The 26,592-nt window shown below is 40.7% G+C and overlaps 2 protein-coding genes and 1 long non-coding RNA gene across 5 annotated transcripts; 2 read left to right on the top strand and 1 right to left on the bottom strand.

Annotated features, from left to right (window-relative positions):
* The first annotated feature begins 42 nt into the window (after positions 1–42).
* CCDC117 (coiled-coil domain containing 117) lies at positions 43–4,627 on the top strand. Of its 2 annotated transcripts, XM_035340734.1 has the most exons (5): positions 50–787; positions 1,492–1,542; positions 1,918–2,151; positions 3,544–3,681; positions 4,202–4,627. In XM_035340734.1, exons 1-5 carry the CDS (start codon positions 432–434, stop codon positions 4,452–4,454), a joined length of 1,032 nt encoding a protein of 343 aa, XP_035196625.1. In that variant the 5' UTR covers positions 50–431; the 3' UTR covers positions 4,455–4,627. The 2 variants fall into 2 exon arrangements, with proteins under 2 accessions (XP_035196626.1, XP_035196625.1); XM_035340735.1 differs by lacking the exon at positions 3,544–3,681 and having other exon boundaries at positions 43–787.
* A 6,287-nt stretch (positions 4,628–10,914) lies between these two features.
* Positions 10,915–14,108, bottom strand: XBP1 (X-box binding protein 1). Of its 2 annotated transcripts, none has more exons than XM_035340737.1 (5): positions 13,876–14,108; positions 13,696–13,792; positions 13,460–13,615; positions 12,730–12,825; positions 10,915–11,959 (listed from the first exon to the last, which is right to left on the bottom strand). In XM_035340737.1, the coding sequence occupies exons 1-5, from the start codon at positions 14,067–14,069 to the stop codon at positions 11,402–11,404; spliced, it is 1,101 nt and encodes a 366-aa protein (XP_035196628.1). In that variant the 5' UTR covers positions 14,070–14,108; the 3' UTR covers positions 10,915–11,401. The 2 variants fall into 2 exon arrangements, with proteins under 2 accessions (XP_035196628.1, XP_035196627.1); XM_035340736.1 differs by having other exon boundaries at positions 11,703–11,959; positions 12,730–12,893; positions 13,487–13,615; positions 13,876–14,107.
* A 470-nt stretch (positions 14,109–14,578) lies between these two features.
* On the top strand, positions 14,579–22,483 carry LOC118174941. The gene is made up of 3 exons (XR_004754813.1): positions 14,579–14,714; positions 16,362–16,528; positions 20,965–22,483. It is a non-coding gene; the product is annotated as an uncharacterized LOC118174941 (long non-coding RNA).
* The last annotated feature ends 4,109 nt before the right edge of the window (positions 22,484–26,592 follow it).

The following is a 26,592-nucleotide window of genomic DNA, read 5'->3' as shown; positions in this document are numbered from 1 at the left end:
GAAAGGACTCGGGCTCTGGCGGTGTCGGCCGACTCCGAGAGCGGCCCGGCCCGGCCGCGAGCACAGCCGAACGAGCTCAGGCTCTTCCGTGCTGCTGCGGTGGGGCGCCCCAAGGCCGTGGCCGAGGGCTGCCTTCTGCGCCGCTGGGCCGGGCGCCCCCGCTGCCACAGCGATCGCCCTGCTGCCGGCGCCCGCCCGCGTCCGGCCCGTTCAGCGCGGGTCTGCGCGGGAACGCTCCGGGTCGGGCCAGGCCGGCGCGAGCAGGGCGGGCGGCCGCGGGCCGGAGCTCCGCGCGGCTCTCGCAGGGCGGGATCTGGCGCCGGCGCTGGGCCCGCTTGAGGGGAGCCGCTTGTCCTGCGGCGGCACCGGGGCCGGGCCAGTCCTTCGCGGCCCGGCGGGGCTGACGTCCTCTGTATCCTCGGCAGAAGGAAATGGCAGCTCTGGGCAGATCCTGTCAGGGTATTCCTGCGGGGCCCGCCCTGGAGTTCCCGCAGGCTCTGGCCGCGGCCCCTGACCGCCACGGCCTGCCGGGAGTCGAGCGGGACGATTCGCAGCCCGGAGCTGCCGGCCGCGAGTACCTCCAGCCCCCCGCCGTGATGATGGCGGGGAACAGGAACGACGGGGCCGATGGCTGTGGCTCCTCCGGCGTGTGTTTGCAGAGCAGCTTTGACATTGCCGCTTTAGCTGCTCTTGGGAGTTACAACGAGAGCCTGACTGTTGCTCCGGTGGGTTCCTTCACAAACGCGGCACACCCGCGAGGCTTACACCATCAGCAGAGTCACAGCCAGTAAGTACGAACATCATTACTGCTGGAACGGGGAAGGGAAAATGTTTCTCAGTTGTGCTGGCCTTGTGAAATAACCTGTCTTTCCAAGAAAGTTTCGAATTTGTTTTCTTCCAGTATTGTATTGTTTGTACGTTAGAACTGCATTGCTTCTCCTACTGCTTTTAAGTTTGTTGGTGAAGGATGAAGGAAACTTCAAAAAATAATGAAATGTGATCAGATTTACCTAGATCTTGATATGCTTTAAGCTTTTGTACTTATTTTAAACTCACTCATTCTAATATGTGAACACAAAATATTTGTATAAAGTCTTATTCTGTCATATTTTATTATTTGGTCACATTTAATTTGAGTCTGTCATCAAAGCCTGAAGTTGGTTCACATGCTAGTTTTGAAGCATTTGAATTTTAGCAAAAATTGTTCTTGCCCCTTGGGGAAGAAAGAAATAACATAAAGGAGAAATTATCAGGCATTCTGCTCAGAGAACTGAGGAATTACAGACTTCTTTGATTTTCTTTGGAACAAAAATTGGTCCTTTTTGTCCAAGCCTTCCACTCCCTTCACAACCGGTGACATGTGGCAACTGTTGCTCTTACCGCTGTTCAAGCTGTGCATGAAGTTTGAAAAGGGAGGAAAATATTGCTTGAAAATCTATGTCTTTGGAAGATATAATTACAAGCCAATAACCACTTCTCTCTATTTTACAGTGTCACTGTTCGAGGTGGAAAGAAGCATAAGCTAGAAGAAGAGGCAGAAGGGTAAATTAAATTTGTCTTTAATAGCCTGAGAAATCTTAATTTCCTTTTTATTTTCCGTAAAGATTTGAGCACATCTCATCTACAGGATGTGTAGGAACGGAGCATCTTCCATTGTTTCAATTTGGAACTCTTCCCCTGAATTGCACATGAGCGAGCCCAAATCCATTTCAGCTACCTAATTAACTGAGTAGCACTGATTTTTCTTGCACGGGTGCCCACGTTTTAATAAGAGCAATGTTGTCTTACTTGTTTCGTGGAGGTTGTATTTCCATAGTTTGTCAAATCTGGTGAAATGCACATTAGTTTCTATAACATATTTTTGTGTAGAATACCACATTTCTCTTTTGTCAATTGTAAACTTACTTTGTTTCCTAGTTGTCCTGTGAAGAAGAAGAGACTGACAGGAACCAAAAATTGCCCTTTGAATCCCAACACTGAAGAATGGATTCTCTGTGCAGGTCAGCAGGCAGCTGGGGAGGTAGCAAGTCAGTATGGTGGCAGCCGTCCTGAAACTGCCATGTTAGAAATTCCCTGTGAAGAAATGGATCAGACAATGGGGGAACACCAATGCGAGGTTGCTCGCAGGAAGCTTCAGGAAATTGAGGACAGGTAAATGCAGGGATTGAGTAGACTGGCTTTGCTGAGTTTTCCCTTTTTGGTGGGCAGTAAGGGGTAAAACTAGCATTTAGCAGTGTGATAACACTACTGTAAGTCTGAGATCAACTTTGTGTGCAAGTGGTTTCTTTGTAGGCTACCTATGGTTTTATGAGTGTTGGGGCTGCTATTATGATCTGAATTTGAGAATGCAAGAGATGCTGAATAAATATGCTCTTCAAAATCATCATGCAGCATCATTATACCATAATGGGTTTTTATCCTCTTTTGTGAGTATCCAGAGCTCAAATTTTAACTCATGTTATATAGTCAGACTTGAGCTCAGCTTTTTTTCAAGCAATTGTAGCTTGTTCTGTGATTAATTCTTCTAAATGCTCAGGACAGATGTGAATTTGTTAGTGTACAGATTAGCATGAACCAGAGATCTCTCTCTGCACATATGCAGTTCATCTTGCTGGTAAATATCAGGTGGCTTGATATTGGGATGATGGGGTGGCAACGGGCAGACTTTTAGTCATATAATAAACATATTGTGCATTCTTACCTTTGAAAGGTTTTTCAGCATGTTGTGTATATATCAGTTGACTGAAGTTGTGCTATTATTCCAGAATACTCTAAAAAAAACACTGCAGTCAGTTGTTAGAAAAGCCAAAATTTTTTTTTTTAAAAAAAAGATTTTTTTTAGATGATTACTCGATGATGCATGAAGAGATGCATTTCTCATAGGTAAATCAAAGTAATAATGTTTTTTATTTGTTACCTGGCTATACCTGCATTACAAAGTCTGCTTTAGAACTCTCAGAGGACTGTTCCCCCTCCTTCCCAGCTACTCTAGTAAATTTTCTTTAAAAGGTTTATCAAAAACAAAGGAGATGCCTCCAGTTTGTTCTAAATGCTTTAACTTTTTATGCCCTTAATCAGAGACACTGATGCCAAATCTTTGAAGATTAAGAACTATATTCAGTAGCTTTTAAATAACTCAACATCTGGAGAATTAAGCTGGTGAAGTTACTACATTACTGAGACTCACTCTTGTAATATGACTGAATTGTACACTTTCCCTGGAAGTGAATTTGTGGTATTTTTATTTTTTTCCTCTCAGTGTATGTGTGCATTGTGCGCTGCTGGACAATGCAAAGATAACAAAGCTAGCTTAGGTACCAGAAGTGGCATAGCTGCTCAAGTGGCTTCTACGGCAACAGTCATTCTTAGGGTATATTGGCCCAAGAGAGACTCATGTTAACGTGGCCCCGCTGCTTCTGGTACCCAGCCTAGGTCAGCTATCTACACTGTACAGTGCAGTGCACGTAGATAGAACTGCAGTGGATGTGCCTGTTAAGAGTATGCTCAATAGTGTTTATTTCCCTCTTCCCCCTCCATTCCTAGGATAATTGATGAAGATGAGGAAGTTCATGCTGATGGAAATGTTAGCAATCTGCCCACTCTTATCCTGTCAGATACCCTTAAAAAAGGGATGAAGAGGGATTTTGGTGAAGTCCTGACAAAGAAAATAATAGAGTCTATGTAAGTTCTGGAGGAAATCATGGTGCTATGTAGCTAATACATGCAAATGAAATGAGAGACCTGGTCTCATGTTTGTGGAGATGTCCTTAATTACTGCATGATGCAGCCAACATTGTGTAGCAGACCATTCTTCTGGTCAAAAATAGGAAAAACTATCCTAATGTGAAACAGAAGTAAGTGTAACTATAGTGGTCATCAAGCTGTGTTTTGTACTCCTCATTTGTACAGAATGAAACGTTGAATAAACAACTATATTCTCATTTTTATATATGCGGGTTTCCAAAAGAAGGTGGTCCTGAAGTGTGACCAACAATACTCATCAAATTTTCTGTGAAAGAAAACACATGGTTAGAACTAGAAGTAATGGAACTAGTTAAGGAAGAGGAAATTTAATAGTTGGTATATGCATTTTGGAATATAGTTCCAGGCTAGCACAAAGGATGAAGATACTCACTGGTCTTCTGCATTTAGCAGTTGTGATTGGAGAACTTTAATTTAACTGGCACTCCATCCCTTCTAGGAGCCGTCCTTCTATGGAGCTGGTGCTTTGGAAACCTCTTCCTGAATTTCTCACAGATAAACTGAAGCCTGTTTCTGTAAAGAACTTCAGGCAGCAGAGTACAGAAGGGTGTCAAGCAAAGCAGTTAACACCAAGAGCTGCTTTTGACCCACAGACTGAAATATTCCCTGAATCACAACAGACTGTCGTGTCTCCAGATATGTATACTAGTTTGGGAATCTCTGGGTGTGCAGAAGAAGAAATGGAGTTGTAGATGCCAAACTGTAGACTGGAAGTGGTGAACTTCTGCTGTTTTTTGTTGCTGGTTTTTTGATTCTCTCTTTCCTTCTGGTTTGATGTGTGAATCTGAAGTTTTATTATTATTATTTTTCCTAGTAACAATCGTAAGAACATGGGTTGGCCAGACACAACTTCAGGAAACTTAAATATATATATATATTGCTCTGTTAAATATTCTAATTTTCACTGAGAAAGCAACCCAAATACCTTTGGAACAAGAAAGCAGCTTTCCATCTTTGTTAATGGTGAAATGTCCTCTTAGTAGTCCTTGGTCAGGTATAAAATCCAAATACTGAATGTTATGGTGGCTCAAGCCACACTTTTTCACTTACTGAGCCACTATGACTGGTGCATATACTGCTTGGTCAGTTAGTTTCATTAAAATCACAAAAAGGTATTGAAAGGAGGAAATAATTTTGAGTTTAGTCAGAAACAGAAAAGTAGTCCCAATAAAAAATACAGCTTTTCACACAATGGCTGTTTCATCTGCGGCTGGTTTGCACTTGATATAAACTCAAGTATTGAAATGATGCATTCTGTAATGTGGTAGGGAAGGAATGTTATAGCTGAGCGTAAGCCTCTTGCTTTGTAGAAAGTAAAACTGGCTACTAACTTGATACTACAAGGTATTTACTAACTTTAGTCCTCTTTGGTTCATTGGCTCGTGAATAGTGTTTTTTTTTGATGACCTTCCTAGATGGTGTGAAGTCTAGGGAAAAGTGGTTCTCAGCCAACTGATTCACATCTTACATTGTGATGTGATTCTTCATATACATTGAGTTGGAAAGTCAGCTGAAGACAGTGTAACTTTTCATTAAATAAATGGCATCCTTTAATCTTTATAAAGATAAGTAAATTGGATAATAGCTGATTTTCTGGGGTAAAGAGAGTCAAATGCTGAATGTCATGTACAACTAAGTCCCAGACTTTAAGTGAGACTGCTGATATTGGTGGCAAACTAAAAAACATGTTTGTCTTATGCCTGCGGAAACCTGTATTTAGTCTAAACTACAGCATGCCATTAACATGATGCCACGTAATTTATACAGAAGTATGCCAAAAGAATTTTGTATCCTGCTTAGAGTGTTAAGAAAAAGAATCCTCAATGAGTTAACTGTTTGTACTTTTTTCAGTGCACACTATTTCTGTTATGCTTAAACAAAGCAGAAATCTTATCTTCTGGTCTTAAGTTCCAGACCGTTCCCAGAGATACCTGAATTGAGGCTTTTCTTAGGAAATCCAAGTAATAGGTTGAGTCTTAGCATCCTAGTTTGTATTTGACATCCTGCTAACATAAAGGAGCCAAGTACACTGACCTCTCAGTACTGCAGCTTTTTGCATAAGAAAATCTATTCTTCCTTTGCAAAGCTAATTGATAATCTCTGATTTTTATTTTTTTTTTTAAATGGTTAACCCGTTGTTGATAGTTTAAAATCAAGTTTATCTTTTTGCAGCCATTCTTCTCTTCTGGATCAGAGAAGCTTTATTTGTAGGATATCTCTTTGTTAAATCCTGTGTATATCTTGCTGTTCTTGTTGAAGGTTGAGTGAAATTTGCTGTCTCTTGCTAAAATATTTCAGAGCTTCACTAAAAACATTCCAACGTTTGAATAGGTATTATTCTGAAAACTGGTGTATAACTACCATTCTGGAACTTTGGAGAATGTGCGCAGATCTTGCTCTTAAGTCTAATTTTATTTCAGTCTGCTATAAATCTCTTGCATGAACTGTGTAAAATTTCTCCTTTATTATTAAACTGCTGACCTTGTGTAAAATCTACAGCCTTTGACATGCTACATTGCTTGAGTATAAAGTAAAGCAGTGCAGTTTGGGGAAGGCTGTAGTTATTGCATGTAGTTACTGCAGGTAGAACATGTGGTGCCTCTAAATAAGTATCAATTTTTAAGCTTGCAGGATTATAGTGAAAGTTCAAGGTTGGGACTGTTTTAGCTGATAGCTCTGATCCTAAATAAGCTGAAAAGAAAGGATTTAAAAAAAAAAAAAAGTGATGAAACCATCTCAGCAACACATGGCACAGGGTGTAGAAAAATCTGGGAAGTCTAAATATGTCAAATCTAGACACAGTTTCTTCCCTCTTAATACTGAATGACAAGTTGCCCATCAAATTTGCAGGAGAACAAATGTATGTAAATGGCTTTTAAACATGCTTTTTTTCCTGTTGTTTGTATCAAAGGTTAGCTTTCAGACATGTATTTCCTCTTTAATACCTTGATGTCAATAAAGTATCACTGAGCCCAGTTAATCTGACATCTGAAACAAGAATATAGTGGTGGACTACTGATGAAGACCATGAGATGGGGGAAAAAATGTGTCCAATAAATTTGCTTTGGTATAAAAGATTTTTTTTTTTTAATAATTCATTTATGCTACTATTAGGAGACAACATGGCTGAATCCTTAAACTGATGGAGGACAAGAGTATGGTAACGGAGGAATCAATTATCTAGGAGGACCGAGCAAAATTCTTGCTTTAGCAATCAGCTGGAGAGAGTGAGAGAGGACAAGCTAATGGGTGTTTTCAAACTTTTCTGTTTGTAACAGTTTGATTTGTATTTGACTTCCGTAAAATACATCTATTAATTCTGTTTACAAGCAGGATAGCGAATGTGATGCAGCATTAGGAAAAAACTTTATTTTGAGATATGGAAGAACTGATTCTGGTCTGTCTTCTCTTGGGGCCAAATCACCCTTTGTATGTGAGTTTTCAATAAATTTTCTAAAATATTTTTAGATGGCTGTGCTTCATTCTTAATGGAAGTGAAAACAAAACTTGTGAGTGAACTTCCCATCCTTTACTTGGAAGGTAAGACAATATTTTGGCCTAAAAAAAAATTTTAGTTTAATCATATGTTCCCAAAGGCATGTAACTTTTGTCCTCCACTGTGTTCTGCATGGCAGAATAAACCTGAAGCTGCCAGAGAAGGGCTGTAAATCTGTCATGATCCAAACGTGTCTGACAAAACAAAGGGTTACCTTTGATAAAAGGTGTTGCTACTGCTTGTATTTTCAGATCTTTTATTTTACTTCAGAGTGCCTAGCTTGGTCATTTCTGTATAAAATCAAGAAATGTTGGAGTACGGAGTATTTTTATAATTACTTTATTGGCAGGCAACACCGCTCTTCTTTTAACGTCTATTTAATAATTTTTCAAGCAGTTTGAAAGACAAAGTTGCTTGACCTAAACCAGTATTACCTTTGCTTTCAAAATGAGAAAACTAGCACTCAGATTTATTCAAAACAACTTGAGTTTTCCAGGCTGTGTCAAATAATGAGTGATTTAAAGTGAATGAATTGAATTTCAATTGAACTTAAATTAGTCCATTCAATGGATTTAGTCAAGGCTTAAATAATTCTCCAGTGCAGTGTAGGAGACAAAAAAAAAAAAAGTAGTTTAAAACCAAACATGTTTAAGACTGTATAGAGCTTGCCTAGTTGTCTAAGTTTCCTGTGGATGTGGCTGTGAAATTGTAGACTGGAGTTGTACCACAGTTATGGAGCCAGCCCTGTGAAAATGGAAAGAATGTATTTTGGCATGGATTTAGAACTGAACTTGTATTTTTTCCCGAGCTTGTGTCTTGTATCAATGAGCCATGGCAGATGTATGGTTTCTATTGCAGATCATATATTTTATCAGCTGTGCATGTAACATATGCATGAACTACTAGGCCTAGATCCACACTTGCTGTGATGCAAGTAGACACTACAAAACAGAAGTAGTCATGTTAAGGAAGCATACTGCAAAAGTGAAATCTGTCCCATGACATAAGTATTACTCTTACTTCTCTGTTCCTAGCTTAGCTTGGGTTTACTGTAACTTAGCATCTCTCATCTAATGTCAGATCTCAAATGAAGACCCTTTGCTGCCAGTTCAAATTCTCTCACTTTTATCTGTGACTGTTGATGTACTATATAAAAATCTCATGGTGCCCTGGTATTACTTAAGAAGACTTGAGTCTAGTAAGAAGTATGAATACTTGTAGGATTTCTGAATTCTATTCGGCTCCCAGATGCCCAAAAAGAAATATTTGTGTGCTCAAATATTAGCAGCTTGTACTGGAACCTATGCTGCCAGTAAGTCTTGATAAAGCATGCCATGAAATATCTGTAGCTATAAAGGCTGCAGATATTTTTTTAAAAAAAAAAAAAGCACAAAAAGGATGCAAATAATACTTCCTCAAACTCTTGTCTGCTGTATTTAACAAGGCTTGGGTGGAAACATACTAAACAGAGCCCATTTCCAAATGTAATGGGAATGTGATCATAGAGAACTTTCTTCATGTTTTCTTAGATCTTAATGTTGCTCTTCAAGCCATAACACGTTTTCATCTGAGGTAAGTTAAATGATACACTAGTGAAAATGGGCAATATATATCCTTGTCTCTGGGTAGCAGTGTTACTGCTGTTTTACTTAGTAAATCACACCTGGAAAGTTGCAGAGTAACCAAGTTGAAATAGTTTTCAAAGGTACATGTTGAAGACTATCTCCCTTCATTCATTTTGCAAGACCTTTACAATTCATCCCATACATGCTCATGCATACATAGTGCTGCAGTGGCTGAACAGCATAGGTCTAACTTCCCAGAGACAGACAAGGACAGTGGTTATAGGCACCTATTCTAGATTGTTGGGTAGAAGTGCTATGTCATGCATGCAGTTTTAGAAGAAAGTTAAGTAGCGGCAAAATGCCACATCTACAAGCCTTTCAGAGTGCCCTGTTGCAGGACAGATGAGAGGGATAGAGATACAGCACAGGTGAAGTGCTCCAGTGCCTTCATCGAGGTGTTTCAGGCTATAGGGTGCAAGTGCTTTTCCTGCCTACTAGGGCAGTAACCAAATACAGGAATAACTTCTACTGTAGCATAGTAGATGAAGGTAGCTTTCTGCTCCTTATCATTCACCCCAGACAATCTTAATCCCTTTGTCTAGTTCTATCTGTAGTTGTACAAGGATGAGTCTGAGGATTGCACTATTCTTGTTCAAAGTGATGATTAGCAGCTGCTTCAATTAAGGTGGGTAAAAAAACAGATCTACACCATCACTGCTTCCCCCCCCCTGCTGCAGTAGCAGCCTTTGCTTCAAAGGCACTTGGCTGCTCTAGGGCAACTATATCTACATTTAATGTCTCATACATCAAACTCACAAGAACACACATTGCCTGGAAGTAATGCAGCACTGAACAGAAATACTGCTATGTCATTACTATGCTTAGTCATTAATGTAGTACCTTTTAAAGGCCAGATGTCTCAAAACAGGATATATGGCCACAAGACCAGTAGGATGGGCTGCACATCTCTGGTGTGCTAACCTCAACCTTTTTATAGCCCTGAGGAAGGTATGTGAATTCTCAGTCCTTTTCCAGGTGTTATTTCAAGTACTGTACGCTTCCACTATCAAGTATTTTGAACTTCTAGACTAGAAACCTTAGAGCTGAGTTTCAAAGAGGTGAGATACTTTTTCCTTGTATGTCCAAAACATTTTTTTAATTTTTTGCCTTTTTTTGAATTTATTAATTAGTATTATTGGAACTTCATATCAATTTTGTATTACTTTGGTCATCCTCATTTAACTGCTTGCTTTTCAGACTTTTTTACTACTTTTCAGATTTTTTTTACTACTATCCAGTATTCAGACAGGGTATTTTATTACAAAGTACGTTACTTAAGTTTGTAAAACAAAGGCCTGTTGCCTTAAACATCAGTGACCAATACGCTCCTGCTTACCTCCCATAAGCTATTTCTGTCCAAATAGAATGCAAGACATGAAACAGAACTGAAAAGAAGAACAGTTGTACAAACACCTGGAACAGCTCTTATTTGGGGTACAGTATCGCAGTTTCTTCCCTATCACTCCAATTCATGTATATTTCCATACTTTGCCATTGCAACAAGTGGCTGAGAACAACAAAAACTACATAGTCGCACTCTTATGTGAAATTAGCTCCTACAAAGTTGATGTTTGTTTCAGGAATTCCTGTGGTAATGCAGAATCTATACCTTTTTCACCCTGTTCTGCTACTTCATGAGTACTAAACATCTCACTTGAATAGCACTGACCTTCACTCAGTCTAGAGCATTCTGTACAAGAAAAGTTACCAAGAGGAAGGAATTTTATTCAGTCATCAAGCTACTGCCACTTGCATTCCCTATTATGGCTGCAGATTTTAATCTAGCAGCGCTGGCCACCATACAAACCTATCTACATTGAACAGCTTGCAACATCATGTGCTCAAAGACAAGACAAAGGCTGCTAAAGCACTCAGCTACATGTACCACAGCAGTACTACTGGATCAGTGGGTGTATCAAGGCAGTAGAAGACCAGCCACTGAAAGATCGAACCTCCAGAAATTTCTGTAGAGTTTCAAACTTCAGCAGGTGCAGACACTCTCCCCTCCCCATTGAGATACAAGACAAAAAGTGAGCTGCATTGCACTTTAATTGCACCAATACAGTTAAATATTAAAATGGAGAAAGCAACTCTACATAGCAAATGGAAAACAAGCATTTACACAGTAAATCCATAAGATGTACAGACTATGTAGTTTCAACCCAGCTGTCTATACATGAATAGACCATTAAAGCTTTCAGCATCAAAGAAAATGAGTATTTTGATTTTCAGGTTCAGCCAAATTGCCAAGTTACTGAGAAACCAACTTCTCTCATAAGCCAACACTGGGGGAGGGGGGCAACAGACACAGGGACAACACCCTAGTTTTTTGTTTTTTTTTTCCTTCATACTAGTAGAAATACATTGACCATAATACATTGGTCATCACCCCACCTACCAGCACTCTTAGGTAGAAATTATCATTTTTCTGTATACAGTTGATTTCCCACACACACCCCCCAAGGGGCATATCCTGTTACCCTGCCAGAATAGTTAACCAGGGAGAGTTAACACTGAGTTAGACACTGATCAGTTGAGGAAATAGTTCATTTGCAAAGCTATCCTCCCAGGCATGGTCAGTATCAAGTGGAGAGGACATGTCACTGAAAGGTGATAGGGATCCTTCATATCCTGAGTCACTACCAGCATCCAACAGATAGCTTGAGGCTGCAAGGCTACAAGGAGAGGGAAGCAGATGAGAGATGCCTAGTTCTGGCATAAAGCTGTCTACAGGTTCCTCTTTCACAGAGGCTGGGATCTCAGCAATAGCTCTGTCTTCAGATGGAGAGAGAGATACTTCCTCAATTTTCACTAGCATATTGGTTTGGTTGCCCGTTTTTACAGGAATCTCCAATATTAAGGGCTTTGTGTATACATGATCAAACCTTATGAGTTCATTAATGGCCTCCAGCTTAGCTGATGGGGACCCCAAAGAGGGAGAGGGGGAGGCCGGTATGGAATTTGTTTCTCCACAGATCTCTTCCTCCAGCTTTTCCAGGCATGCTGATTCTGAATCAGCACATTTGAGAAACATCTCTGGGTCCAGACTGTCCAGAAAGCCCAACAGAAGATCAGACTGCAGAATAAAACACTGGTTTAGAAAGACAGCCTACAACTATTACAGCAAAACATCTGTTGCAGAATCAGTCCACCCTCACGTGGAAGTTAAAATATGCTAACATCACAGAACTAGGAGTTTTACCAAGAACACCACTTATCAGAACAGAAAGTTACTTATTGTTCAGAACTTCTGTCCATTAGTTCTCTTGTAAGGACACTAGAGATTTTTGTTTAACTCTGGATTAGATGTCGAATCTCTACTAGAAGCTCCTCAAAATCTTAGACCTATTGTATAAGAACACCACAGAATTTCCTGAATCCACAGAGCAAGTACCAGAACCAGGTACAGGCAGATACGCCCATGACCAAAAGCTGTGTAAACTTCCTGTCTTTAAGTTTCTAAAAGAGATTCATATTGGACAGTCTTGAAGCTTCAACAGCCTTGTTAAGTGTCAGACATCAAGAAAATAATTATCTGTTTTCAACAACGGTAAAAGCACAGTATGCATTTTGTATTTGCATGCTTTGCTGTAAGAACTAAGAGGCTTTTCTGTGCAACATTATCTCAGATTACAAAAGCCAGACTTGTTCAAGTTCTCTTAACTTGTCTTGTACTCACAGGATCCCTAGCTGTCTTGAGCCCCAGGTATGATATTCCAAAGCTTAAAAAACAAGTTAACTGTGGAAAGTCATCAAGAAACTTTACATCAAGAAGTTCTTAACTGAATCTTAAATCCACAGTGGTTTTGAATTTCATGGGCATTTAGGACAGGAGCAGATGCTTACCTCAGAATCTGAAGAGTCACTGCCATCAGAATCCACGTGGAATTTGTCAGAAATGGTGACTGCTGGGCCTGCACCTGCTGCAGAGGAACACGTAGTCTGAGTGCTGCGGACTCAGCGGACCCGGTCACCAACCCAATCTCATCCACTTGTGATTCCATCACGACCTGGACCAAAGAAAAAGCTTCGTCAGTTATCACAGATGTTCTGGCAGACAATACAGCATCCTGAAGACCACGCTCTCTCTGCAGAGGCATCCATTAGTCTCTACTTGCATATGCAGTAGCAGCCTGAAGAGCTGAGGCCCCTTGCAAAGGTGACTGAAAATTCTATACCTCTGCAAATCCACCTTGTTCACCACTTTTAAATGAGAGCCTGGCCTCTCACTATCTCCTGTTCTTCTGAGACAGCCACACATGACTGTAATAATTCTTATTTTGCTCCCACAGTATAACATAGAAATGCGGATGACATAGAACAGCTTGGGACAAACCAGCTCACTATCTCCCACACTATCAATGGTGCTCACTTCAGACTCAACAACTACTCAATCTGTGGGAAAGTCTGCGTGGAAGACGAGCACTTCTGGCACACAAAGCATGCTCTCTTCAGAGCATACCTGTTTCAACCTGGAGATCTCAACACTGAGATTATTGCTCCCTGGCACTGCCACACAGTTGCCTCCTAGAGCACAGCGACTCTTGGCGTGCTCTGCCAAGAAACAGATCAAGACAGCCACTGAGACCACCGCAATGCTCACCTTAGACTCGCTTTCCTTCTCTGTTTTCAGAACATCCAAACCCAGGCGGCAGCGGAGCTCTTGGTTCTCCAGGGAAAGGCTGCACGTCTTCTCCCGCAGGAACTGGTTCTCCAGAAGCAGCTTCTGGTTCTGCAGACAGCCGCGCAGGCAGGGGGGTCGCAGCAGGTGCCGCCGCAGCCACCCTCCCGCGGGGCCGCCGAGCTCCTTACCTCCTCCTCTAGCTCCACCACCTGCTGCTCCAGCTCCGTCATCCGCGCTTTCTTCCTGTCCCGGGCGCTCTGGGCCGCCACACGGTTTTTCAGCTTCCTACGGGGCAGCGCGGCCGTCAGCACCGGCGGCCGCCCCGCCGCGCCGCCAGCCCCCCGCCCCCCCCCCCCCCCCCCCCTCACCTGCGCAGCGCCTTCTCCTCCGGGCTCAGATGGGTGAGCCGCTGCCGTTTGCGGGCCGGCTGCGGAGCCCCCGGGGGACTAGGGGCTGCTCCTGCCGGCAGGACAACGGAAAGGCGCCGGCCGGCGGCAGACTCGGCCGCCTCGCGGGGGATGAGGAGCAGGCGCGGGGCCGCGGCCCCAGGGAGCGCTGCCATGGCCAGCTCAGACAGGACGGGACAGGAGAGAAGAGGACAGGACAGCCCAGCCCGGCCCAGCGCGCGCGGCGCTCTGTGGGCGCTGCCGCCCCGCCCGGGTTTCTGCCATCGTGGCTCTTCCTCATTGGCCGGGGCGGCGTGACGAGCGGCCCCGGGCCGCCTGCGGCTGGAGGCAAGGCCGGCCAGCGATTGCATCAGACGAGGGGGCGGCCAGCGAGTAGCGGCTGGCGCGTGGTGGAGGGGCGAGGCCGCGGGGCGCCGGAAGCGGGGGCGTACGCCGGAAGCAGGGGTCGCGTGGGGTTCCTGCGGGGGTCCTCGCGGCCGGGCTCGCGTGGGCCTGTCGCAGGCGCCGGCTGCTGGGTCTGGTTGCGGCGCAGCGGGTGTGGGGGGCGCTCAGCTTGAGTAGTGTCTGGGGTACAGAGACCGAGTAGGGTTAAAGGTGGCAGCACAGTAAAACTTCTATTTCTGGCATCCTTGATACCATCTGCCCCAAATCTCAACAGAAAGTAGGGAAAGGGGCAGCATTTGTGGGAACGCAACTGCTGGGAGTGGAGCTATGCTGGATGCCGTGCAAATGGTCTGAAAACAGAAGAGGTTAGTGACAGACAAGTAGAAGCTGCTAGAGAGCCTGCAGCAGTGCTCCAGGTGTTCTGATTTGAATTGAATGTGTTTATAAGCAGTAGCAATACTATGTGAGAAGTGAAAAGTACCCTTTTCGTATTATCTAATGGAGAATGTTGACAAAGCATAATGGGTTGATGTTAAATCCAAGCTATTTCAGACCCAGACAAACAGAAGTTTTGTAGGTAGAAAGCCTTGCAGTATCATGCACGTACAAATTCAGCTGTTCAGCAGTGTGCAAGCAATAATAGGCAGCTTCCTAGGGCACTCTGTTTTGAAATGTCAGCTGTACCTCAGTGCCCTAACCTTACAAGGATTTGCTCAAGGGCAGTTAGTTGCCTGTTACCCAAGTGGTTGTGAAATGTTAAAATTTTATTTCCTTGAGTTTATTTCTGAAATCCACTCAATCAGTGAGTTTAAAATAGATAAGATGTTAAACATTAAAGGAAAAACATTAGCTTTAAAAGTTCAAAGGCACTACACAACTGATGTGCTTGTCTGGAATTATTCCAGTATTGGAGTACTGCCAAGCTTTCACGATAACAAAGAACAAACACTGCATTTCTAAGTTTTTGTTAGTTCTTTCTTACTCACTGCAGCATGACATTTAGCTAAGTCTGATAGTTCACGTTTCTACTTTGACGCTTTTGTGAAAATTGTGGCGACTTTTGATAAGCCTTTTATTCTGAGTGCAAAAAAAATTGTTCTGGTCCTGTTTGGCCCCTCAGATACCTATCGTTAAAAGCTATCTGCTTCTCCTTTGTATGTCTCTTTGGGGTTTGTAATCATATTTATTCTCTGATTATAATCAAAATTAAAAGCTTTGCTGTTTTCTAACAAAATGCGGACCAATATTAATATATTTTTCTAATATCAGACATTTGTGTCAAATAAGTTGCACATTTTTACAGCAAATTAAAACGTTGAACATTTAAAGCAGACAGGCTGCCTCTGCTTGTGCTGCTTTCTGGTATTTGTAGCTATACTACTAAAACTAGGCATGATGTGATTTGTCATATAGATACCCAGATTTCTTAGCATTATGGCTGAAGAAAAACCCTAATTTTGTATCTGTATGTGACTTAATTTTTCTAATTAATTTTAAAAAGAACCAGAGTAAAAGCATCATTTTCTTTCTACAACCACCAGTTACGATCATGAGTAAACTTCAGAAGTGTGTATGTGCTGCCAGGGGCACAAGAGCCACGTAACAGTGGTATGTGTCCAGGCTGGAACAGTGACAAAACTGGAAGCTGCCATTGGCATTGGTGGTTTCCACTCTTACAGAATATAGTAATGGTATCCATTAATGTGCTTGGTGTTAGTGGTAACATCTGACAAAGGAAAGCCCTGAGACCCTCTAGTCTTGTCTTGTTGAGTAATTGTAGTAGCATTGCTAAGGCTAGCAGTGGTATAGTTACTGAGAATACGTTTAGGCTTATAAATATTGTGTTACTGCCTTAGGATACATGGAATCTTTTATTAACTATATGGTAAGCTATTGCGTAAAAAAGTGTAAACAAAAAAGTTAAAGCTTGTCTTGAACTGAGACACCCTTTCAGAAAGTTTTAATTAAAGGACTTCAAGTTTAATTCTTTTTTTTTTTCCTCTTTTTTTTTTTTTCAAAATTGCTGTTTACACGTTCCTTTTTTCATATTTCTCTTTTTTCAGTCATTGGATTCAAGCCTGTGGTCCACATGACAGTACTCAAGTTATTCAAGAAAGCTTCTTACCATGCCTTTTAGTTCAGCACCGCCATCTAAAGGATGTGACAGTGAGGATACTGTTGGCTGTCCTGCCAGAAACAACATTAGTTCCTGCAAACACACTTTTATGTGGTATGTTCAGGTGGCTGACCCACCAAAGGAAATAGTTTTGTTTAACAAAGGTGGAGAGGCTTTCCCCTTGTGTAATATCAGATACAGAGAAAGAAATAGGAGTTGAATGTTATCTACATGTCAAAAAAGGGTGAATAAAGGAGCGAAAGAAAATGGTCTGAGAAAGAGCGTGTTTACCCAATGCATGTCTAAAACACTTGGAAGGTGGCTTAGGCCATCGAGCTCATGTCAACAGCTGGCATATTCCCAGCACTGTATCAATAGCTGAATAAATGAGAAGGGGAACTGTTCTGCAGCCTAAAATAAGGTTATTGCAAACCCATAATGTTTGTAATATGCTTTGTATTAATTTTACTTATTCAATTTTATCAGTACACATTGGGATGGAAGAGTGCATTTCTCAAAATTCTAGTTCTTTTAGTCTTGAGGTGCAAATTCATCTTTCCATTCTATAAAAAACTCTACTAACATAGCTGCTGAGGTTATTGTTAGGTGGAGCAGGGAAATGTTTCGCTTCAGCCATATTACAGGGTTCTCTGGGGGTACTGGCAACACTATTTCTTCTGGTCTTATCAGTTCAGGCTTCTTGGAGACATGAGATTTTTGTTGCTCCTCTGGGTTTGAATGGAAGGGCTGCTCTTAAATCTTGTAGTGGGTCACAACAATTTACAGGTAAGGTGATAATAAAAGGTATAGCACTTTTCAGCAAAGGCTGTCAAGCCTAGCAGGAACAGTGAGATACCCGTTCCTCGGCAAAAAGCTAGTACTGCTATACTAAGATGAATTATGCAGAATCTGTATCCTTCACTTACTGTGTGGAGCTACCAACCTGTCTGCATTCTGTAGGAAGTGAGGTTGGCTTTGCCTTCTCTTTACGTTGTCTCAAGCAAGTGCTGCAGAAAGGTGATTTTTTTGCTCAGTTTTCATCCTTTCTCCATTAATACTTATTGAGACTTTGCCTCATTGGCTTCTATGATTGCTTCCAGTGTGTCACCGTAAAAGTGTGGAAAAGACTGAGTCCAGCTTCAAAGCCTGGTTCTCATGCAATCATCTTACAAACACTTAAGATGTTTGCATTCTATTTCTTCACCCTGATGTTCTGTCCACATACATTACAATGAACAATGGTAGGTCTGCCTCATTTCCATCTTAGACGTGTGGGAGCCACAGGTACAGTCTGGAGATTCTTTGGTCATCATTGTTTTGGGTCCCTCGCTACAAGAAGGACATGGAGGTGCTCGAGTGAGTCCAGAGAAGGGCTACGAAGCTGGTGAGGGGCCTGGAGAACAAGGCTTACGAGGAGCGGCTGAGGGAGCTGGGCTTGTTCAGCCTGGAAAAAAGGAGGCTCAGGGGTGACCTTATCGCTCTCTACAGGTACCTGAAGGGAGGCTGTAGCGAGGTGGGGGTTGGTCTGTTCTCCCACGTGCCTGGTGACAGGACGAGGGGGAATGGGCTTAAGTTGCGCCAGGGGAGTATTAGGTTGGATGTTAGGAAGAACTTCTTTACCGAAAGGGTTGTTAGACACTGGAACGGGCTGCCCAGGGAAGTGGTGGAGTCACCATCCCTGGAGGTCTTTAAAAGACGTTTAGATGTAGAGCTTAGGGATATGGTTTAGTGGGGACTGTTAGTGTTAGGTCAGAGGTTGGACTTGATGATCTTGAGGTCTCTTCCAACCTAGAAAATTCTGTGATTCTGTGATTATAGTGCAGTACTTTGACACAAGTTTATTTTGTGGTTGAGGGAGAGATCCTATTACATTTGTACCTTGAGTGAATCTTGTTACACCTTTTCTTCCAGCACCTTTGGAATGTCATGCTGAAGTTCTGTATTTTCTCCCACAGCTGTGTCTTAGTCACTACAGACAGTGTATGTTCATTCAGAGAGTGTACATTTTGTGACAGAGATCATGTGCCCTGATACTGGAATTCTGTCTCCCCATCCCAATATAATTCTTTTTCCCACCATTATACTGAAGCTTTGCTTCTGATTCACAAGAGAAGTCTGAGTTAACTCAAACATTCATGAAGATTGGCTAGAGGTTGGACCTTTTACAACGCATTTTTTCAAGGAAAGGAGGGTCTTCAATCATTTTCATTGGAATTCCCAGCATCCAAAGGCATGGAAGCCCATCTTGCAGCTCCTCTAGGCAGTTTAGCAGCATTGCCCATGTTCAAAGAGGTTGTTCCGTATTCTAAGTTTTGCTGGTAGTTCAGTAGGCATAAATTTCATGCAGGACCTTATAAAAACAGGCAGGTGAAAAGGCAAGTTCTGAAAAACTGACAGTAGGTGCATGTATAGAAAGTGATTACCTTTTTTTTTTCTTTTTTTTTTTTTAAAAAAAAGTATGATTCTCCATTGTTACCCTGTCTTGTAATAACTTTTTTTGCACCACAGATTTTTTTTTGTCAGCAAAATCATCCATGCTTCATAGCTTCTTACATTTTGTGTAATTCCTTATTTTACTGTTACAGAATGCAAGGCAGCAGATTTATCTTAACATGCTCTGATATGTAGTCTCTTTTTGGAGTAATAACAGTAAATTTAAGATCAAGCAACCTATATAAAGAGGTCAGAATGTTCCCTGCATCTATATATTTATTCTGTTCACTGGATTTCACTTCTGTTATAGTTCTGTTTGCTTCGTTTTCTTTAGTTTCCTCTAAAACTAAGGAATTACCTGGTCTTAGGCAAGACCAGAAATAAACAAATCTATACAGTTAAGTAACATTTACATTTTTTTTGTCAATTTACTACCTTTTTTTTTTTTTTCAGAAAACTGGCATGTGTATTAAGTAGCAGAAGTCTCAGTATAGAGGTAGCCTGCCAATTTCTGCTTTCATCTGAAAGCTGATTACCCCCACCCACCAGTCACAGAATACTGATTATTAAAGATAAACCTTACTTGTTTACAAGGAAATCTCAGAATTTTGAGGAAAAGAGCTCTTAGTCTGATTTGTATTTTGTCTGACAGAAACAAATTTCTCCTGCGTATTCAGAGACTGGAGTAAATTCTCCTTTTAAGTTCATGGGAATTTAAAAGGAGAAAAGTTATAGACAACACAGTAAATGGAAGGGCAGAGAAGGGAAGGGAACGTTTATCAGCTGTGCTACTAGTTCTTTAAAAATGAAACACTACTGGAAAGCTCTGCAAACATTGGTCATGTAAACAGAGTTTTATACATAGTGACTGGATGCCCTTGGCAAGATTTATGTCATCTGCCTGTCCCTGAGAGACTCAACTGGGAATTAAACAGCAGTGGACCAGCTGGCAAGGAAAGTAGGCTCAGTTCAGGGAATCTGGTGGGTATCGGGGAACTATCTGATCTGTGAATGAATCTCACAGGCTAAGGGAGGTGGTTGTTCAGTGTCTTGTTTTGGGTCTGTGCTTTTTTCTGACTTCTGTTTATAACTACCTTGCTTAAGGGATGTTGAGCCCATCCCTTTCCAACACCATGCCTTCATCCTTGTCTCTATCTCATTGCATGGATTCCCTTTTCCTTTATAAAGGTTCCACTATTGGCATCTCTGGTGCTTGGCTGTGACTTGTTTGACTGTAATATCTATTCCCATGCTGTAGTTCTACTTCAGCTCCTTGGCTGTTTTTTTTCTAGCTTGGTCCTAAGCACAGTGTTCCATTGCAAAGTTCTGCCAATACGGCTGATGAGAAAATACAGACCTGAAAGTTATGCTGATTATGCAGGATTTTGAGGTTCTGGAAGATGCCCCATTTTGACATAATTTCCAGATGTGATTAAGGTCTTGGCCAAACTAAAGGATAGAGTTAGGTGCTGCAAGTTCTCTCTAGAAGTGATGTTGTTTGAGAGGTATTGTGTCCACTTCTGTACATTGATGCATTTGTGGTGGTGGTTACAAGTAAAAGGAAAAAGATAAAAGTACTGTACTCAATTGAGATGATACTTTGAGTGTATCTTTAGGGGTGATGTTGCAGAACAGGCAATAAAGGAGAGACCAAACTTGCTGTTTTACTGTCCCAGTGAACTGGCAGCCTGTGTTCTGGATTCTGTGTAAATATTTAACATACTGAGTGAGATCTCTGAGGAAAGTAGCCAACTGTTGAAATCTCACGTACCTAAAAGCTCCTGTGCCAGTAAATTTTCCTGTTTGCACATCCTGGTTCAGAACTGGAGCCTCTGCTTGGAAATACTCTGGGAGGTAAACAACTGTGCTTAGGAAAATTTAATGACTACTTCCTGCTGGCAAAACCTAGCTCTTCTTTGGAGCAGTGCTAGCTTTTGAAAGGAAATACCTTCTCCTATTTCTTAGGCTTCATTCCCTAGGCTTTGGAATTCTCTTAGAACTTCAGAGCCCCTAAGAGTCCTGGCAACTTTATTGTTTTGTAATTTTGAAATTATTTCCATACATTCTTCTGCTTGAGAGCCTTCACCTAATTCTATTTTTTTTTTTTTTGTACACAGAAGCCTGTATCCAGCTGTCAGAAGAGAGCCACCATGAAAACGGGCAGAGAAAAACTATCAGGAAATAACAAGTTAGGAATAAGTTCAGTCTCAACATAAGTTCAGCATGACCCAAAATGTGAGGAGCATTATCAGAATTGTACGCCTCCTACCTCATACCTTTTTACTTTGCTGAATGCTCTGGGGGTGAAGGATAACAGCTGGTGCTCACAGAGGGGCAAGTCTATTATCATTCCTTTCTGGTAACTTCATTTGCTCTGTTAGCACTTGATCTTAATGATAATTCTCAAGTAATTGATCTGGGACAGTTGAAGCTCTTTCTATGCTAATTAAATGGATTGTATGCTAGTAACTGAATGTGGAAAATGCAGTGCTTTAGGGTGATTAATTAAAAGTTCCTGACAGAGTTTGTAACTTAGGTGAGTCTTTAATAGATAAGATGAAATAGAGTAAATAGTTGCTTAATTCACCTTTGCATGAATGAATCAATTTTTAATGTAGTAATTTTTTCATTTTAGCCAGTCCCAATTTAATTGCTTTTTTTTTTTTTAAAAAAAAAAGTCAGAAGTCTGTTTGTTGGCTTTAAACTTAGTAGTGTGGGATTTGTCCATTGCAATTAGTATCAACAGCAACACATTATACACATTAATTACGGGCTTTGGATTTATTTTGTATTGTTTATATATTGTTCAATTTAAATAGTGGGTTTGCAAGAACAGCAACTTGTACCATACATTGACTCCAGGAACACTAGTCACAGTGTTAAATAGAGAAGTGTTTATAGTCTTAAGGCTTCAAATACTGTTGGAGTTGTGAAGGCTCTTCATGGAGTGGCTTTGAGTAGCTGTGAGTAGCTTTGCTTTTCCAAGTAATCAGATGAATAAAAACTTCTGATTATTGTAAAAAATCACTATTTATGCAAAGCTCAGTGGAAACCATCAAGTTTCACAAGACAGCTCAATGACACAAATCCAGTTGCCGTATCAGGACCAAACTTGCCCACATGTGCAGTACTTGCCAAGACCAAGCTCTGCTTGAATAGACAGCAACAGCACAGGAAATACTCCATGTATCTAATTCTACTTAAAACTTTATGACAATTGCAGTAGGAAGAACCAATTTTTCATTGGGAATTACTGGTACTAGAATGTGAATTTATGCAGGTGGATACAACTAAATTGCCCTTGTTTGCTTCTTTTTTTCTCAAGGCACATTAAATTTAACCTTTAACTTTTTCTCTCTGCTGCTCGTCAGTTAGTATTTAGATTGTATGTAAATATGTTTTTCAGAAATGTGATGTATGTTATTTATGTTGGATGCTTTTTCAAAGAGAACAAGCTGCTACATTTTATTGTAGGAAGTAAGCAACTGCCACCTGGACCATGGTTCCAATTATGCTGTAGCCACCTGTTGCAGGAATTATGCTATCACCACCTCTGACTTCACTTGGTTCAACCCTACTTGAATGCCTCAAATCAAATCAGCTCATTATTAAAATAGTGGTCATTTATTAATATAACACTTGACAGTTTGAGATGGGTGCCTCCAAGGAGTGTCCTAGATTGTCCGATATTGCCTTCTGATTTATAGTCCTCACTCCTACACATCTCCTTTGCATGCCATCTATGTTATCCAACGGCATTTCTGGGCCTGGGGCTTCATGTTCTACTGATAGGTCTCTTTCTGTCTCCAGGCCTTTCTTTGTATTTATGACTTCTCTTTTGCTCTTATCTCAAAGTTAGGAAACTTTGTAGTTAGTCTTGTTCCTACTCCCTTGTATTCTAGTTTCAACTGGTTCTGGGTTACTGGTTTCTCCATTTAAAAACAAAAGGTTAAAAGTACATTCCCACAGCCTAAGGGTCCTTCAACTTTAGTTACTAGTGCTAAGCTGTTATGTATTTCTTTTTCTACAGTCTCTTTTTGTTTTTATTAGCATACCAGCTACTTATATGGGTGTTGAATAGCAATAGCCTGTAACAGAAGTTGATTTTTGATTACAACACAAATTACAATACTGTATACATACAACAATACCTATAGAGATACTTGCAAAAATAATAACCCATATGCTGTGGTCCACCTGCAGTTTCATCTATTTTCCTCTAATTTCCCAGTACTTTGGCTAAAGGTATCCCCTTTTCTGTGGTAGGTATATTTCCCACTTTAGCACGCTCCCAGAATTTAATCTGTGTTTAAAGTGTAAATTTAAAACTCACCGGTTAGCACCTCCCATCCCCAAGGCCCTGGGTGAACTCACCTGATGCCAGCAAATAGACAGTTGGAGGTGAGAGGGTCTAATGGTGGTTGCCCGGGGTCCTACCTATGTCACTAGAACTGTTGAAGGAATTACACCACTGCCCCCATGAATACAGGAATTAATGCAGAATTATTCTACTGTAAACATTATTTTCATCTGACCCTAGGGTCCCATGGCTTAAGAATCAGGTAATCTTTTGAAAGATTTTTATTAGTCTCACACAATTCTACAGCTTGAGCTGGGCGCCTCTCAAGAGGGAACCCATTTCATATTGGCTTTGGTTTTATGTAGTTTTTATGAAGTAATCTCCCTATAGTGACACTGTCAGTGCCCTGCTGTTCTCCAGTCAGTCATTATTGTCTGGGGTCTCCTTGCTTCTCAATTCATTCATCTGTGGTTTCCTTGGTGGTATCTTTGGCCTGTGGCCTTTTCAAGTTTATGCATATTTCCCTTATCTGCTGGTCAAAGTTAGTTCTGATCTTAGCTATGCAGTTTCACACCAATGTTACAAGTGTAGTTTCTCACGGCCTAAGGCTTGATTAACTTGTGCTATGCAGCTAACGCTAAGTCTGCTTTCTACAATGATGCCATGATGAACACATAAAATTAACAATCATCTAGGATTCAGTGAAGTTGTAACTGGAACTGAGTAGAGCTGATGTATAGCAACTGGGGGGCAGGTTTAAGAATACAGAGAAAGACATTTATGTGGATGTATTTGAAGGTACTTCTTGCAGAATGAAGGGATATTGCTTCCAAAGATAATTTTTGAAAATTTGGCTCCAGATGTTCTTACTGATCTTGTGTGTCCTTGTGAAGATTTTACATAAGCAAATAGCATATAGTAACAATTTTAGTTTATTTCTTAGTACTCGTTTTTCATTCTTTGCTTACATGATCTCTTGTGGCTGCCCTGAAGGAATCAGTACGTCATCCATATCTGTACTGCATTGCAGCTCTCATATAAACATGTGCTGTATATTGTACAATAGTTTGCAAAAAGAAAAGGCTGCAGTTAACTAAATAAGGATATTTTTAGTATGATTTAACATATTTCTGTTTTGCAGGTCTGATTCATTGTTATATTTTCCCATCAGTAGACAATTGTACTTTTACAGAAAGAGTGAAGGGTTCCTAAATCAGAATGTTTGCCCTTCATACAGATTTAAATAAATACACATTGTTCAAGAAGTTGGAAACCTTAATTTTTCAAACATTAGCACAGAATTTTGTTCACTTTTTATTTTTTATTTTTAATAATTGAAGCTGTTGTGGCTAGTCTAGATTAATTTGGATTGCTTCAATGCTGGTTAACTTAGAAAAATTGTTTCCAAATTTTAATTTAAATAGCAAGAGAAAGTCACAGCTAGATGTCATTCTTTTTCTTAACATAAATTGCCAAAGTGTTTTTTTTTTTTTTTTTTTTTTAATTGAGCTGACAAGTGACAATAGTTTGTTAGAGTAATTGATGATAATGATGAAAACATATCTTTCATAAATATTAAAAACATTTTGCCCATTTCAGTTGTCCTTTTGTTCATAACTGCCATAGTAAAATTTGAGTGCGTGAAAGTGAAGGGCATGAGAGGCATCTTTAATTCAGACTAATGTTTCTGGAGATACTTTGGCACATTTCATACATACTTGGTGTGTTTCGCCAGTGGGCAAAGGAACTTCGCTAGCTTTTCAAGTGTAGGAGGTCACCTACTGGCTGCTCTGCTTTAGTGCATCTCAGCATCTCTTCCTGAAATGCAGCAGCAGATGTGACCTAAGGGGTGTTGGAGATACATTTCCCTGTACCAAAAGATGATAACTGTTGATGCTTCTTCAGTAACGGAGACTCGTCAGGCACTCAGGCATATTTGAGTAAAGCTTTCAGTCAAACCTAAGCCTTTGTGCTGTGCAATCATGTCTCCAGAGATGTAGGATAACAATTTTACCTGGTGATTAAAATGGACAGGCATGTACATGAATTTACACAGAAAATTATGTATCTCCTGTTTACATGCTTATTAGGAGGTACAGCAATATCATTTGCTTATGAAATATGCTGTAGTCCTGGTCTCTGCAGAGGGTGGTGTTAAAACATTAGGGAACATGGACAGTAGAAAGTCTGAGTTATCAGTTACTGAAATCATCTGGAAAGACACGTGGTGGTATGAATGAGATAAGCAGCTCTCTTCATCTTTTATGTAGCTACTTGTTCTGCTGTGAGAACTTCTCAGGTACAGTTTACTGTGAAAACACAGTTCTCAAATTTGATTTAAGAATTACTATAATGAAAAACTTACCTTCTCACTCAGTTAAGAGTCAAGTAAGTCCCTCTGGTCATCAGAACCTCTATCCAGTTGTACAGAACTCTGCTGCTGGTGTTAGATTGCTTCTGATAGATGTCACCACACTGCACAGTGCATTCAAAGTATGTCCTGAATCCCTCAGTGATGTTCTTTAGTCTACACAAGAGGACCTCTGAAACACCACTTTCTTCTTAAACTTGAGTGTAGCATAACAGCCCAGAATTCCAAAGTAAATACTAAATAAATATCTGTAATGTAGAAGGAAGATGCTGAGTCAATGTAATTTACAGTTATACTATGGGACCCTTTTTTTCCTTTGCTTCAGTTTAATGATTTGATCAAAGGAAATGGCAGGCAGTCCTTCCTCTGGGAAGGACAGCAGATAGAAATGGAGATGCAAATCAACTTCAAAGGAAAATTGCTACTCTCAGTTAAAACAGGCATTTATAGCACTTATAAACTATTATTCAGAATATTTAGAATACTTTGACTACTTTTTAAACAGGAGTTACCAACAAATCCACTGGTACTATCCAGACTTTGTTATTTAGGCATTGTTTAAAATGTAATATTTAATCATAATTATTTCATTTTAATCCAGTTGTATTGGCATGCTTCTTTTGATCAGTCTGTGATATTTTTCTCAGTTTCTCTTGTGTCTGACCTGGACTTTGAAAGAAAAGGCAGTGTCCTAGGCATGGATGAACAAGTGAATGACTATGATTAAGCTACTGTGTGAATTTATAACCTAGAAGCAAATTGAGGTAACTCTATGCACGTTTATGTCCTCTAGTTAATATGAAGTAATCTCATGCCCACAGTTATTTCATGGTAACTTGCTTTTGTGCTCACATTCTCAATCCTTCTCCAAATGCTTTGGAGCGATAATTTACAAATTAGCACAACTGTCTGCAGTCATCATACACAGACTGATTTTTCAACCTGAAGGTGTGTCAGAATTATTATTTAAAGTCTAATGCTGAAGTGAGATACTATTGTTCTTCACGGGGGGAGAAAGAAGGTAATTCTTTAATGGACTTTGCTTCCTTCCCCCCGCTCCCTCCCCCAAATTAA

The sequence above is a fragment of the Oxyura jamaicensis genome, chromosome 15, assembly GCF_011077185.1.
Source record: "Oxyura jamaicensis isolate SHBP4307 breed ruddy duck chromosome 15, BPBGC_Ojam_1.0, whole genome shotgun sequence".
Taxonomy (NCBI): Eukaryota; Metazoa; Chordata; class Aves; order Anseriformes; family Anatidae; genus Oxyura; species Oxyura jamaicensis.
The sequence above is the reverse complement of the archived record's forward strand: the minus strand, read 5'-3'. Positions and strand labels throughout refer to the sequence as shown.

What these genes read in the sequence shown, in the direction of transcription:
- CCDC117 (XM_035340734.1), top strand. Translation starts at nt 432, where the DNA reads ATGGCAGCTCTGGGCAGATCCTGTCAGGGTATTCCTGCGGGGCCCGCC. An exon ending in CATCAGCAGAGTCACAGCCA is followed by an intron (nt 788 to 1,491) that starts GTAAGTACGAAC and finishes TCTATTTTACAG; the next exon opens with TGTCACTGTTCGAGGTGGAA. An exon ending in AAGAAAATAATAGAGTCTAT is followed by an intron (nt 3,682 to 4,201) that starts GTAAGTTCTGGA and finishes CATCCCTTCTAG; the next exon opens with GAGCCGTCCTTCTATGGAGC.
- XBP1 (XM_035340737.1), bottom strand. Translation starts at nt 14,069, where the DNA reads ATGGCAGCGCTCCCTGGGGCCGCGGCCCCGCGCCTGCTCCTCATCCCC. An exon ending in TTGCGGTGGTCTCAGTGGCT is followed by an intron (nt 12,826 to 13,459) that starts GTCTTGATCTGT and finishes CGCAGCACTCAG; the next exon opens with ACTACGTGTTCCTCTGCAGC. An exon ending in GTGACTCTTCAGATTCTGAG is followed by an intron (nt 11,960 to 12,729) that starts GTAAGCATCTGC and finishes TTTATTCTGCAG; the next exon opens with TCTGATCTTCTGTTGGGCTT.